Source organism: Cygnus atratus, chromosome 8 (assembly GCF_013377495.2).
Source record: "Cygnus atratus isolate AKBS03 ecotype Queensland, Australia chromosome 8, CAtr_DNAZoo_HiC_assembly, whole genome shotgun sequence".
Classification (NCBI taxonomy): domain Eukaryota; kingdom Metazoa; phylum Chordata; class Aves; order Anseriformes; family Anatidae; genus Cygnus; species Cygnus atratus.
Window position 1 is genome coordinate 21,345,781 of NC_066369.1, and position 13,373 is coordinate 21,359,153.

Genomic DNA, 13,373 nt, shown 5'->3' on the forward strand with positions numbered 1-13,373 from the left:
AAGAGGATGACTCTTGTCCTAGCTTTGGAGAGCAAGATAGAACATGCTGGGAAGGAACAGGAGCAATTTTGGCCAAAAATGGCTGCTCCAGGGAAAGTCAGTGCATGGAAAGCCAGAAGCTTTCTGCTTCCATTGAGCAAGAGGGAAGCAGAATGGGAACAGGGATCTGTGAACATGACTGGCTGCTCTTTGCTGGAGAAGATCGCTGGTTCTTGATACCTCTGTGCATTGTTCTGCAGCATCATGTGGCTGCCTGCACCCTTCTCTTTTGGTGTTTTAGGGTGTCTCCTACCTGTCTCCAGGGCACTGGGTGGCTGCCTAGAGGCTGGCTACCCCCAGCCTGTCTGAGGCAGCAGACACCTATGACCATGCTGTCCTTTCCAGTGTGGCTCTGTAGCAAGGTTGCGTCATATATGTGTCAAGAATAGCTCTGTAAGCTTAGAGCCTACCAGGACCTTGCTCCAGTCCCTGAGAGTTGGCTGAGGCTTTCCTGGGAAGCCTGCTTGCACAGGGCAGGGTTACCAGTCTGCAGCTGGCATTGCATGGATCGTTCAGGCTCTCTGGCTCACTTGGGAAAAGGCTTTGCTGGGTTCTGCAGTGGGAGGGCACGGTGCTGGGAGCAGCGGGTGAGCGGTATGGGGCTTGCTGCAGGGGGCTGGCCAGCCTTGCCACGTGCTGGAACTAGCCCAGAGGTCCCTCAGGTGGGGCAGGGCTCCTCTGCCCCGTCTCTCCCCATGTCCCACCCTGGGCCTGTGTAGGACAGGCTGGGGCAGGAACAGGGCAGTGCCTTGTCCTTCTTCCCACTGGCTGTGCATCTCTCTCCATCAGGGCACTCTTGCAGCCAGAGCTCGCAGCAAGAGCTGCATGGGACCCAGCTCCGTCTCTGAGTCTGCGGTACGTCCTCTCCTCCCGCTGCCATGCTGGGCACGGCAGGACCTGCCGAGTGCAGGGTTGAATCTCCCACGGGCTGTGCTTTCACCCTTTGTGCCCCAGCAGCCAGCCTCTCGCCTCCTGCTGCCGGAGCAGTACGTGCCACAGAGGGCAGCACAGCTTGGGAGGAGGATGGGGTGGGCCTCGGGTGCTCGCATGGGGCAGCGCCTTGTGTTTCCTGCTCCTTACCCTGCCTTTTCTGGGACAGAGCTATAGGCTCCTTGCCGGGCTGGTCCTGGCTGTGCTGGCTGCCCTCTGGCTCATGGTGCAGAGAGCAGACGTGTCTCATGCCAATGCCTCCTGCCTGCTGGTTTTCCCTGCTTGCCCCGTCCTTAAGCCAAGAGATAATGGTGTGGGTTAACTGCCCAAAGAGGGCAAAGAGCTGAAAGACATTAAAATGGCACCGTGGGCTCCTGGCGTGAGGGCAAGGCTGAGGCCTTCACCAACACCATCCCCTGCCACAGCAGCTGCAGCTGTGCTGGGGGCATGGCTGAGGGTGTGTGTGTGAAGGCAGGCGCTGCCTTGGTGAAGGACTGGCATGTTGGGCAGAGGTGACAGCCATGCTAGAGAGGCTTTCCCCCAGGCACAGCTGTGACGCACCAGCCACGGCTGGGTCTCTGTTTTTTACTGGGCATTAGCAGCTCTGATGCCCATCTCTGGGTCCAACCACTCTGCGCAGGCCCCTGTGCTGCCTCCTGCTCCCAGGGGATGTTCGGTGAGTCAGCCTTTGCCTGAGGATCCAGAACTTGCTGGGGCTCCAGCCCCAGTGCATCCTGTACCTGCTCAGGGACGAGGCAGTGCAGAGCAGCACTTGGCTGAAGGGAGGCTCTGTCGTCCTCCACGTCCACGTGGCTTTCAGTTTAAGGGGGAAGATGTACTGGTGCCAAAAAGGAGGCGGTGCTGATCAGTCCGCGCTGCTACTGGAGACCAGTGGTGGGGTCAGGTTTGGAAATTGCTAACAAGTTGGATCACTTTGTCCGAGGGGCCAGGTCTGCACGTCTGCTATTTGCACTGTGCACACAGCTTCTGGGCTGCATCCTGCTGTGGTGTCAAGGGCAGGGGTGACTGCGCTGGTGCTGCCATGCACAAGGGTGTGAGATGCCTGGTAACATGCCTGCCTTGATTCCCTGTCCCTCCACAGCTCTCCATGCTCTTCACGGAGGAGTGTGACAAGGTGCGGGACCTCATGCATGTGCACTCATTCAGCTACGACTTCCACTTGCGTATAGTCCACCAGTACCTGCTGGGCTCCCACATGACTCTCCGCCAGGGCTACCATCTCACCAGCTTCCTGGAGGATTTCATCGCCCATCACCCTGACATCCCCAAATTTGGCCGCAACCACGTTTTCCAAGGTAACTCAGCATGTAATCAGCTGGGGGTTGATCACCAGCCCATGACTTGGCGAAAGGTTCCCAAGCGTTTTACAAATACACCTGACCCCGCGAGCATCTGGGAGGAGGGTGACATGAGGTGCCACTCCAGGGGATAGTCCTCCCGGCCCCGTTGTGGAAGGGAGGCTGGTTGCTCTACGGCTGTGTCCCCCAGAGCAGTTTGTAGGACACTGCCCTGCCCAGGTAACAGGCACCGAGCGACTCCCATGGCAGTAATGTGTCCTCCTCCACTAGGCATGCTGGCCCTGCCCACCAACATGATCACTGCCCACCAGCTGTACAACTACATTGCTGACCACGCCAACACCTACCACATGAAACCCCTGCGCATGGCCCGGCCAGCTACGGGCAGTGACAGCAAGAAGGGGACGCCAGGCACAGAGCAGAACGAGTACGCACTGGTCTCTATCTGGAACAGGTGAGTGCATCTGCTGCAAGCTCCTGGAGCTGCCTCAAGTTGCCTGGCACCACCCCAATCGTGAGGAGTTTGCCCTCAAAGGCGCCAGCAAAGCTGACTCTGTCCTACATAGCACCAGGCAGTGGGTTCTACCCAGCTTTTTTGAGCTGATGTCCAGCAGAAGTGGTGGGCATGTGTTTGTGTATGCACATGCGATTGACCTGCTTCCTGTAGTGCTTTTTGAGGGGTCCTGCTGTGTCAGATCTCACATGCCCAGCAACTCTGTGGTGACCAGGAGCTCTGTGGGAACCAGGTGAGATCCCCTTCACACTGATGTGCTTTTGCTCCCAGCTCGGGCTCCTACAAGGACTCTGAAGGTCTGCGTCATCACGATGACTTTGACGTGTCCCTGCTGGTGTGTCACAGTGCAGCACCGTTTGAGGAGCAGAGTGAGGCAGAGAGGCGCATGCTCCGGTGAGAATCGAGGGCCCAGAAGCATGTCCCTGAAGCTTCCTGGCTAGGGAAGAGGGCTCTGGGAGGGACTGGCTCTGTCTGGGACATCACAAGCAGGTGTGGTGCTACCTCGGGAGATTCCTCACAGGGCAGTGCGGTATCTGTCCTGCTGTGGGCAGAGGAAACACCCGTACTGGTGGGGACAGAGGTGCCCATGGCTCCTTTGCAGTCTAGCTGAGAAGGGAGCAGCCCTTCCCCAGGTCACAATGTCTCCTTTCTCTCAGCTTGCGGTTCTACGTCATCATGACCAGCCAGCGGGAGCTCTTCCCCCGGCTCACGGCCGATATGCGGCGCTTCAAGAAGCTGCCCCGCTTGCAGCGAGAGGTGCTGGAGCCGGTGGTGGGCCGGGCAGCGTGGGAGGCCGCAGAGCCGGAGCCAAGCCTGGCGCGGCAGCAGCCGGCCGAGCAGGAGCTGTGGCAGGACGTGGAGGACAGCAGCGAGTTCTACGCAGGGGGCAAGCAAGTGAAACTGGGACCCGGGCTCTTCTACACCTCGCCGCTCTTCCCCTTGCTGGCCTCTGAGGTAGCCTCGGCCCAGAAGCAGCTCAGCAGCATGGTGCAGCTGGCCAAGTGCCACTGCCGCAGGGACAACCTCTGGAAGCGCCTCTTCCTCCTGGAGCCGCTGGCTTCCGACAAGCTGAAGCTGGGCAAGCTGTCCCTGGTGGAGCTGGAGGAGCTGCTCGACGCCGTGCACGGGAAATCCATTGCCGATGTGGACCCCCAGCTGGTGAGCAGCAGGGCTGTAATCCTGGTGCCCAGCACTGGCTGTCCTGCGCTGGGGGACGGAGTGGGGCTGCAGGTGAAGGGCCTGCAGGGCACAGCTCTTCCTGCCTGATTGGGGGGCAGAGGCAGGAACATGGCTTCTAGCAGGAGGGGGGAGGCCGCACAGATCTGTCTGTGGAGAATTATACTGGCCCTGGGTCAGCACGCCTCAGTGGGCTCTGGGAGATGCATCTGGTCTTGAGGGCTGCTGTAGCATTATGGCTGCTGGCGCAGCTGAGATCAGCCCCTTTCCACCCACAGGGCTGCTTCCTCACCATGACGGTCTCGTGGTACCAGAGCCTCATCAAAGTGCTGTTGAGCCGCTTTCCCCAGAGCTGCCGGCACTTCCACAACGCTGAAACCGGCACCCAGTACCTGGTAAGACCCAGCCCGTGGCCCACCTGTGGCCTGTCTCCCCTTTCTAGGGCCCTCTCCTGCCGTGGCTTCCCACAGCGAGGGCATGGCGGGTGCTGTCAGGACAGCTGGGGTGCTCCTGGTGCAGTGTGAGGTGTGTGCTCCTGTGGTACCGCAGCGCCTGCTTGCCTGCCCCCAGGCCTGTCGGTCACTTCTCTCCCCACAGAGCGCGATACCAGGTATATCCCCAGGGGCTGGCAGTGTTACCCACCAGCCAGGCAGATTTGCACCTTCACTTTATCAGGCCACTCATCCTGCACATCAGCACGTCCCTGGGTGGGTGTAGTCCATAGCCCTGTCCTGGGGTTTGTGCTGTCTCCTTTCCAATGTGTGCTGTGGCTTTCTTGACAGGTTGTGCTCAATCAGAAGTTCACAGATTGCTTCGTTCTTGTGTTCCTCGATTCTCATTCAGGAAAGACGGTAAGAACTTACGAACACAAGGGCAGTTTTATTGGCTCAGGCCAGGAGTCTGTCTGGATTCATCCAGCAGTGGCTGAGAGCAAGTGCCCATGGGAAGAATAAGAGCAAGTCAAGAAGCTTTTGACAAGCCTTTCCCAAGTAACTGTCCCAACATCTGACCATCTGGCACAGGGCTGTCCTGAACTAGAGGCCTTTGTATTTAATAGCCCTCAGTGGTTTTATTTCTTCTGGTGAATTTCTAATACCCGTGATTTCCTCTGACTTGCAGCTCCACGATGCAGTTACAGCCTGGGTAAAGAGCTTCCCTGGCTTGTTTTTTGGACATACTTAGGCTTTTTTTATTTGATGCCCCTTTGTTCTTATATTCGAAAACACTGACGTGTCAATCCCCTCTTCTTTGACAGGGTTGCTTTTAGGTCCCTCAAGTTGTTTCTGTCCAGGCTGAGTCCTTTCTATTCAGCCCAAAGCTAGAGCACACTTAACTGCAGTGTTGCAGGCTGCTCCTACCTGAGCGAAAAGGAAGGGGACCTGAACTGTGAGCGAGGGTCACAGCAAAGCTGCATGGGCCTTGGCCTTCATTGGACTTGAGAGCAAAAAATAATCTGTTATCAACTGTGCTGCAGGCAGGGGATTGGGTAGGTCGCAGGGAATGCAGCTCTGTGTGAGAGCAGGGGATCTACAAGATGCTTCAGTCCAGTGAGGCTTTTGCAGGGACTGCAGCATATCTGATCCCTCTGGAAACAAATTGCACACCATCTTACGTGGCTAGGGGAGACAGAAGAGGTGGTACCTGCTGGAAGGCTTCTCAGTGCTTCTCGCCACCTGATGATGAAGAGTCCTTCCCATTTTGAGCTGGAGCTTTTGTTGTAGTCACTTTCATCTGTCACTTCTCAAGCCAGTGGTAGCTCGGAGCTGAAACAACTCTTTACGCATACCTGCTGCTTCCGAGCCCTCCATTCACTTCCACGTTTGAAGGTGGAATTTTCTGCTAGCCCTGTGTTGCACAAGCCTCAGGCCTCCCTTCCCCGACGGCTTCATTGTCTTTCACAGCCTGAAAGGCTCGGGTCTGCCTTTGTAAGTACAGGTGTTTGGGACTGCAGCCAGTGTTCCTGAGAAGTCTCAGCAGAGCCTTCTGCAGTCGCAAGACAGGCTTTGCTGTCCCTGCTGGCTGCTTGTGGTACAACCTAGGGTGGTTTTGCCTTTCCGTGGTTGTCGCACTGCTCATAGTGCCACCTCGTGGTCACTGACAAACCAGGCCCTCTAGCACCTCCAGCACCTCTTCCAGTGAGCTCCATCCTAAGAACATGAAGGATTTCTGTTATGACCGTGTATTTTCCACTAAACATTCATCCTTTTTCCTGTGGCCTCTCAAAAAATCCCTAGGCCTTTTTTTTTTTTTTTTTTGGTATTATCCCAATCCACTTTTGTGTTAGTGCCTCAAATTTTATCAACGTGCTCCTCATCTTTGTGCCAGGCTCATTAAAGTACTGGGCGACGTGAGTCCCTAAACCCGTCCTGGAGGAACTGCATTTGTAACCCGTCTCCAGCCAACCACTTCCCCTTTCAGCACTACTTTTCACCTTAAATTTTTTTGCATTAATTCCTATGTTCAGCTTACCTAAATTTCCCATGTGGCCCTACATCAAATCCTTCCCAAAGCTCAGATAAGATACACTGTGATTCCTTTGTCTAGAAATATTACCTTATCAAAGAAAACTCTGGTGTTAGCACATCGCTTTGGTAAAACAGAGCTGCCTTTACCTTGTTCTTTCCAAGCCTGCTTTAAAGCCTTGCACACTCCTGGAGTTAGGCTCACAAATCACTTTCTCTTCCCTCCTAAGTGGCAGCAGTGCATTTGCTGTTTTGCAGTTACGTAGCTGTTCTCAGGGCTTCACAAGTTCGTTAGGAGGCCCTGGCTGCTAGGTGTGCTCTATTTCAGCTCTGGAGAACATCCAGTCCCCGTGTCTTGCCTCCACGATGCTCTGAGTGCACTGAGTCACTCACATGTTTCTTCAGCTTCGGTTCCTGCAACCTTCTCTTCTGCACCTTGTTCTCTGCCCCCCTCTGCCCTTGCCCCACCTTGTCAGTACAGTTATTAACGAGAACGGAGCAGCTAGCATTTATTTTTAGGATTGCAGTTATTACACCTAATCTCCTCCCCTTCCCCATTCGTTCCACTCCTACTCTTTGCCTTTGTAGAAGAAATTTCCCTCTAATTTCCCTGGAACCCCATATTACTGTGGAGGCAGTAGGATACCCTCCTCTCCCGAGGCAGCTGCTGCTGGGGTTTGTGTAACTGCAGATGCACGGGGGCTGGGATGGGGGGGGGGTGGGCGGGAATGCCCTTGCACCTAATTTCACCCGTGAAAATTGGGAGGAGGCTCAAACATGCTGTCACAGGAGGAGGCACAGCTTAGTGCCGCTGGCATTTTGGGACTTCTCCAACTCTCTGCCTGACTCTGCCAAAGAAGTGCCCACGCACCTGCGCTAGGGGCTACGCGGTGCTCCTCCTAATCCTATCCCCTGACCTGCTCCTTCCTCTCGGCAGAGCCTCACCGTGGTTTTCCGGGAGCCATTCCCAGTGCAGCCCCAGAACAGCGAGAGCCCTCTGCCCCAGCTTGTGTCCACGTACCACCACCTGGAGTCGGTCATCAACACTGCCTGCTTCAACCTCTGGACAGGCCTGCTCTAGCGCTGGCACCCGCGTCCTGGAGGGACACATGTACCGGATCTCTGCACGCCTGTGCCGTGGGTGACAAGAGGGAAGGACAGGCCGCTGGGCGGGACCTGTTCTCAGCACTGCTGGCAGCACGCATGGGTACCAAACAGGAGCTTGCGGATGGGTGCGGGCAGCCTGGCTGCTCCTCGTGGGCTCCAGCCCCAGCTGCACCTTGGTCTCTGGCTGCCTGCTGGGGCCCTGGGTGCAGTTTTCGGTGGGTTTGAGTGACCTTGAACCAAAGCGCAAGGACAGGAGCTTGGCTGCTGCAGCCTGGCTGAAGCAGAGCAGCTCTCAGGGATGTGCCTTTGGCACCTGCAGTGAGTTCTGCCTGCCAGGAAGGGCTGGAGGTGCACAGTGGGCAGCACTGCACAGCACTCTGCTTGCACGTGGAAAGACTGCACCGCTGGGCAGGGAGGCTGCCCGCTCCAGGCCCTTTGCTTTCGTCAAGAGAGCATCGAATGGGACAGGAAGGGTGAACTGGACCAGGGGAAGGTTTTATGGAGGTGTACATTAAAGCCATGGACGTATCTGTGAAATAAACTCAATCAGATCCCTACTTGTGTGCTGTAGGCTAGGATGTGACAAGCCTCCCAGGGGCTGCAGAGGCAACCCTAGTCCCTCAGGCTGCCTCCCCCTGGAGCAGGGGAGGCTGGGTTTGCACTCTAGTCTCCTGTTCGAGCAGGAGCAGCTAGCTGGAGCTGGAATGGGAGAACACTCATTTCCCAAGGAGTGAATGCTCCCTTGGCACAGGGGCCTGGAAACTTCTGCCTAGACTCCCCCCTGCAGACTTGGAAGTGAAGGTGCTGAGTATGGCCTGGGAAAGGGGAATAGGACATGGATGCTCCTAACTTCATGCTAGGTATCAGCACCTCCCCTCCCTTCCTCCCTCCTCCTTCCCACAAAAAACCAGACAGGTTACGGGGTTAGGCCATTGGTTTGACTTTTTATTCCAGTGATTTCCTTGCTTTAGTCTGTTGCCTTTCTGGTCCCACCAGGCTGCAAACCGCGGCTCTCCCAGTACGAGCGCAGCCAGCCCAGACCTTCCACCGTGTCTCCTGCAGTGACAGACACAGCGTCCTGCTGGCAGCCCAAAGCACGCTGGAACAGCTTCTGCTCTGTTGTCCCCAGGTAGGGACTGCGCTGTCCCCCAGTGCTCGTCCATGCTAGGATCTGCCAGGGGGGCTCAGGCCCCACGCTGCCCCCAGGCCCACTCACCTTTTGGAGCATACTCACACCCCACGTAGCCGGTGTAGCCGAGGGACTCCAGGAGCTCAAAGATGTAGGGGAAATTCAGCTCCCCAGGGCTGTCGGGCTCATGCCGCCCTGGCACCTGTGCAATCTGGATATGACCTACGGAAGAAATCGGAGGCTGTGCCCAAGGCAGCCCTGCCTGCAGCCTTCTGGCAGCACAGGACAAGGTAAGCTGAGAGAAGCCCTTCATCCCCAGCTGGCGTGAGGAAGGAGGGTCCCCTCCCAGTCCCTCCTGCCCCGTGGTCGCAGAGGAGCCAGTTGAGGAGCAGGGCTCTACCAATGAGCGGGAAGTACGTCTCCAGGTTGTGGGACAAGTTCCCATCCATGATCTGGCAGTGAAAGATGTCCTGTGTAGGGAAGAGGAAAGATGGTGCAGCTGTTTGGGAGCCAGTGTTCGGGGATGGCTGTGTCATGGTCCCTGACCCTCCCCATGTCCCCAGGAGGTGATAACGTGCCTTCAGCCACTGGGACTTCCCTGAGCTCCCAGGCACCGTGCTCCTGTGTGCTATGTTCTGGGGCTGCAGGAGCAGGGCTGCCCAGCCCTGAAGCGTAACCCTTGCCTGCAGCCCTCACCCTGCTGTGAGGTGTCTCCTGCCTCCTGTTCTCAGCTATGCCCAAGTGCTGAGGTTCTGCGTGAGGGAAGCGAGGTGGCCCCTAGAGAGGTCAGTGCTGACTCACCAGCTGCAGCTTCAGGTTGGGCCGTCCCACCTTCTCCAGGATGGCAGCAGCTATGGGTGCAAGAAGTGAGAGCCTGTCACTACCAGGCTCGAAGCTTCAGCCTTCTCTTCAGTACAAACCTCCTGCCTTTGTGCTCAGGTAACAGTGAGGGGCCTGCCTTCCTTCAGGCAGCGTGTGGCTCCCCCTCCGGCCTTGAAGGAGATATGAGGGAGAGATGTCCGCCTTACCTTGCTGCGGGGTGTTCAGGAAGTAGCGAGGGTCAGTGATGCGGCTGTTAATAGGCTCCACCAGTCCGATCATGTCCTCCTGTAACAGCAACAGCGCCCTATGGTTCAGCCCCTCACCTCTGCAGCGGGGAGCGCTCCTTCCCCATGCCAGGGTGGTGGGGATTTTCTGTCCTCGGTATCCTAACAGCTGCCCCTAGGGAGGGCTCCTTCCCTTATTACCTGGGCCAGGATGTCAGCGGCGTATCTGAGGTTCTCAATGAAGGTGGCCTCCATCTCATCTGCCACTGCTGCACGGTCGGCACCCTGAGGAACCCGCCCGGCCATCAGGTGGATCCTGCAGACACAGATCCAGTCCCCAGGCAGCTGCTGGCTCTAAAACGACTTCCCCTGTGTGCAGGGTCTGACTGCTAGGGCTGTGATGGGAGCGGGTGCTTGATCTCACTGCTTGCTAGGGCCAGCTCCTCAGAGCGGGGAGGGGACGGGGGCCAGCTGCTGGGCCACAACAGGCTCCATGCAGAGAGCAACCATGGGGTGACAGCAAGGTGCTTACACCGTTTGGGGAAGGGGTACTGTGACCACAGAAGGGTTTTCAATCTCCCCAGTAAGGGAGAGCACAAACTGCTCACGGCAGCCGCAGGGCTGTCTGACCGTGCACAGGGCTTTGGGTGCATTTCTAGGGAAAGGACGATGCAAAGTAGGTGAGATAAGAGGGCCGTGCTGGTTTTCTGAAGCGGATGGTGTCAGGCTCATTGCATCTCCTACAAGGCATCTGCTGGGCTTTGGTCTTCGATAAAGCAACCGTGGTGGTGTCGGAGGGGTAATTACTGCTGTAACTGGAGGCTGGGGGGGAAAAGAGGATTGTGAAGGGGACTGCTGGGTGGAGGTGAGGACAAGGGCCCCGGGGGGCATCACCGGGCTGGACGAGAGTACCGGGCACCTTGTGCGGGGGTGGATTTGGTCGTGCTCCTGGGGGGCTGTGCACAGGGAGCTGCCTCCTGCTGCGGGCGCAGCCGGGCCGGGAGACTTCGGACTTTGCCCAGGACGGCCTTCACCCCGGCCGGACCTCACCCGGGGCTGGCTTCTCCCGGGGCACGGAGCCCCCGCTGCCGGGGCAGAGCCCCGTGGGCACCTACCTGGGGCAGCCCACCTCCCTGGCGTACTGCACGGCGGCGGCCAGGCCCTGTCGGAAGGCGTCCTGCCGGCCGGGCACGGCGCCCAGCCCCATCTCGCCCCGCTCCCGGTCCCCTAGGAGAGAGCCGGGGGGGGGGGGGGGGGGGGGGCGGTCACCGACACCCGCCCCGCCGCCAGCCCCCGGTGCCCCCCGTCCCCATCCCCGCGGCGGTACCGGGCGGGGCGTTGAGCAGCACGATCCGCAGCCCCGCCCGCTCGGCGGCGGCGCGCAGGGCGGGGGCCGGGCAGCCCTCGGGCCAGGCCGCCTCCGCCGCCGCGAAGCCGGAGCGGGCCGCGGCCTCCAGGCGGGCCGGGAGCGCCGGCAGCTCGGCGAACAGCCACGAGACGTTGGCCGCGAAGCGCAGCGCCATGGCGGCGGGCCGGGGCCGCGGGGCGGGGCTGTGCAGAGCAGGGGGCGGGGCTATGCAAAGCAGGGGGGAGGGGCTATGCAAAGCAGGGGGGCAGACCCGCCGCCATCTCGTGGCCCCGCCGCAAGCCCGTGGTCGTGGTCCCGCGTGGGCCCAGGGCCGGGGCTGGTGGGGGTGGCTGCTGCGGGCTGTCCCCGTCCCCGTCCTTGTCTTAGTCCTCGTCCCCATCGCCAGTCACCAGCCCAGCACTCATGGGTGATGTGGTGCTGCTCCGAGCCCCATCACAGCAGTGCAGGGACGTGGCTACCGCCAGCTCTCGCCTCCCTCAGTGACAAACCCACCAGGGGACTCGAGCTGTCCCCCTGGGGTGTCCCCAGGGCCCCTTCCAGGTGTCCTTGTCCCCATCTGCCTCCACGCGCGGCTGGAGGGCTTTGGAGGAGGTCAGGGCTCTGCAGGCAGAGGGGAAGGTGACAGCAAAGCTACCTATTAAAGCGTCTCGACTCAATTAAGGCTATTGATTAATCAATTAGGAGAAGCTTGACCTGACTTCTCAGCAATAATCAGAACTGTCCCTGGTGATGGACAGCAGCAGGCACGGGGCTGGCGTGTGTCCCCGGGGCACATCCCCCGAACGAGCCTGGTGCTTGCTCCTGGTCCTAGTACCTGGCCCTTGTACCTGATCCTTGCACCTGGCCCTTGCTCCGTGGAGCCACAGGGCTCCTGCCGAGGCTGTGCCCACTCCAGCTGCAGGAAACCCGGCCACATCGACAGCTCTAGGCTTGGCATCAGGCCAGGGCCAGGCCCGGAAGGCCACGGGTGTGAGCACAAGAGATGTAGATTTGGGCAGCCTGCACATCAAACCTGCCGTGCCAGCACCAAGCGCATCTGCTGGGCTCTACAAATTAATGGCGTCTTTATATCTCTGGTAATATATTTCATTGATTTTCTCTTGTTATAACTGCAGTTCCTGCATTGCAGTCGGGTGTTTTGTCACTTTACCCTGACAGGGCGCGGAGGATTTACCGCCGCTCGGCTGGCCAGGGCAGCACTGTGCCGCCAGCACCCCCAGCCCTGCCCGCCCCGGGGAGCCACGGCCGCATCCCTGCCGCGAGCTTTATGGTCCCGGGGAGAGCGTAGCTCTGGCTCGTTTTATTAGCAAGCTGACATTTTGGCGCAGACCCGGCTGCGGCCTCTGTGACTGCAGGGGTGGGGAGGTGGCAGGGCCCCCTGCCCCGGCATGGTGCCTTGGGGTGCCCCATGGCACCAGCAGCATGTGGCCCAGCCAACTCGGAGCCCACGGGAACAGCGTCCTCGCAGCACCCCCTAAATCCCCCTGCTCATTGTGCTGCGGGCAAGGTTTCATCTCTCTCTCTCTCTCTTCACAAGCCGCGTTTTAATTTAAATTGACATTTCTGGATTTTTAACTACCTGTCCCCAGGCTTGGATGCCACCCTCGGGGGACAGGAGGGCTGCGCCACCAGGGGCTGGGGTGGCTGGGTGGCACGTCCCACCTGCGCCTGTCACCCTACCGGGTGGGCAGTCGTCCCAAAACCCATCCCATCTGGATGAGGAGGTACCAGCAGACAAAAAGCCTTCCCCAGCAGCCGGCCCCCTGCCAGAAATGTGAGGTGTTTCCTCTTGGGACCAGGGAAACTCGCTCTCGTTCAGCTGGATTAACAGCCCCTTTAATTTGCCAGAGCTGGGGGGGGTCGTTTTACTTTTTGGCTTTCAGCTTTAACCTGTAATAGTGCCACTGCTGGGCACCACGTGGGGAACCTTGCCAACCTCTCCCCAAAGCCTGAGTGAGGATTTCTGCGAGGCGCTTTAGCGAGCTCGCCGCTTTGCAGCCTCCGAAAATGCTGAGCTGAAAATCCATACATCATACGCTGGGAAACAAACGAACACCGCCGCCGGCGCTATGGCTATTCTTCATCAGCGAGCATCGAGCCAGGGCTGAACTTGACATCGATCCCGGCAAGGCCAAGACAAGGAGGCGAAGGCCCAGCGCCCCGCACCCGTGGGCCCCTCAGCATCATTTTCCTGCTATTTGGCCGCTTTTGGTCCATCTGCCTTGGCCCCAGCGGCATGGGTGGGCTCGCCCCACGTGGGTCTCTGGGATCTTCGTGCTATC

At 58.8% G+C, this 13,373-nt stretch overlaps 2 protein-coding genes across 2 annotated transcripts in view; one reads left to right on the forward strand and one right to left on the reverse strand.

Moving 5' to 3' along the window:
• SZT2 (SZT2 subunit of KICSTOR complex) overlaps positions 1–8,091 on the forward strand; it is a 56,761-nt gene extending 48,670 nt beyond the window's left edge. The window contains exons 65-72 of the mRNA XM_035537898.2: positions 2,072–2,285; positions 2,559–2,742; positions 3,073–3,195; positions 3,459–3,570; positions 3,655–3,960; positions 4,257–4,373; positions 4,761–4,829; positions 7,378–8,091. Coding sequence (XP_035393791.1) covers positions 2,072–2,285; positions 2,559–2,742; positions 3,073–3,195; positions 3,459–3,570; positions 3,655–3,960; positions 4,257–4,373; positions 4,761–4,829; positions 7,378–7,521 — 1,269 coding nt within the window. The 3' untranslated portion in view covers positions 7,522–8,091. The remainder of the gene's footprint in view (positions 1–2,071; positions 2,286–2,558; positions 2,743–3,072; positions 3,196–3,458; positions 3,571–3,654; positions 3,961–4,256; positions 4,374–4,760; positions 4,830–7,377) is intronic.
• A 380-nt stretch (positions 8,092–8,471) lies between these two features.
• On the reverse strand, positions 8,472–11,263 carry HYI (hydroxypyruvate isomerase (putative)). The gene is made up of 8 exons (XM_035537772.2): positions 11,050–11,263; positions 10,838–10,949; positions 9,924–10,038; positions 9,705–9,783; positions 9,478–9,527; positions 9,077–9,146; positions 8,764–8,898; positions 8,472–8,603 (listed from the first exon to the last, which is right to left on the reverse strand). Exons 1-8 carry the CDS (start codon positions 11,243–11,245, stop codon positions 8,515–8,517), a joined length of 846 nt encoding a protein of 281 aa, XP_035393665.1. The 5' UTR covers positions 11,246–11,263; the 3' UTR covers positions 8,472–8,514.
• Positions 11,264–13,373: the final 2,110 nt, after the last annotated feature.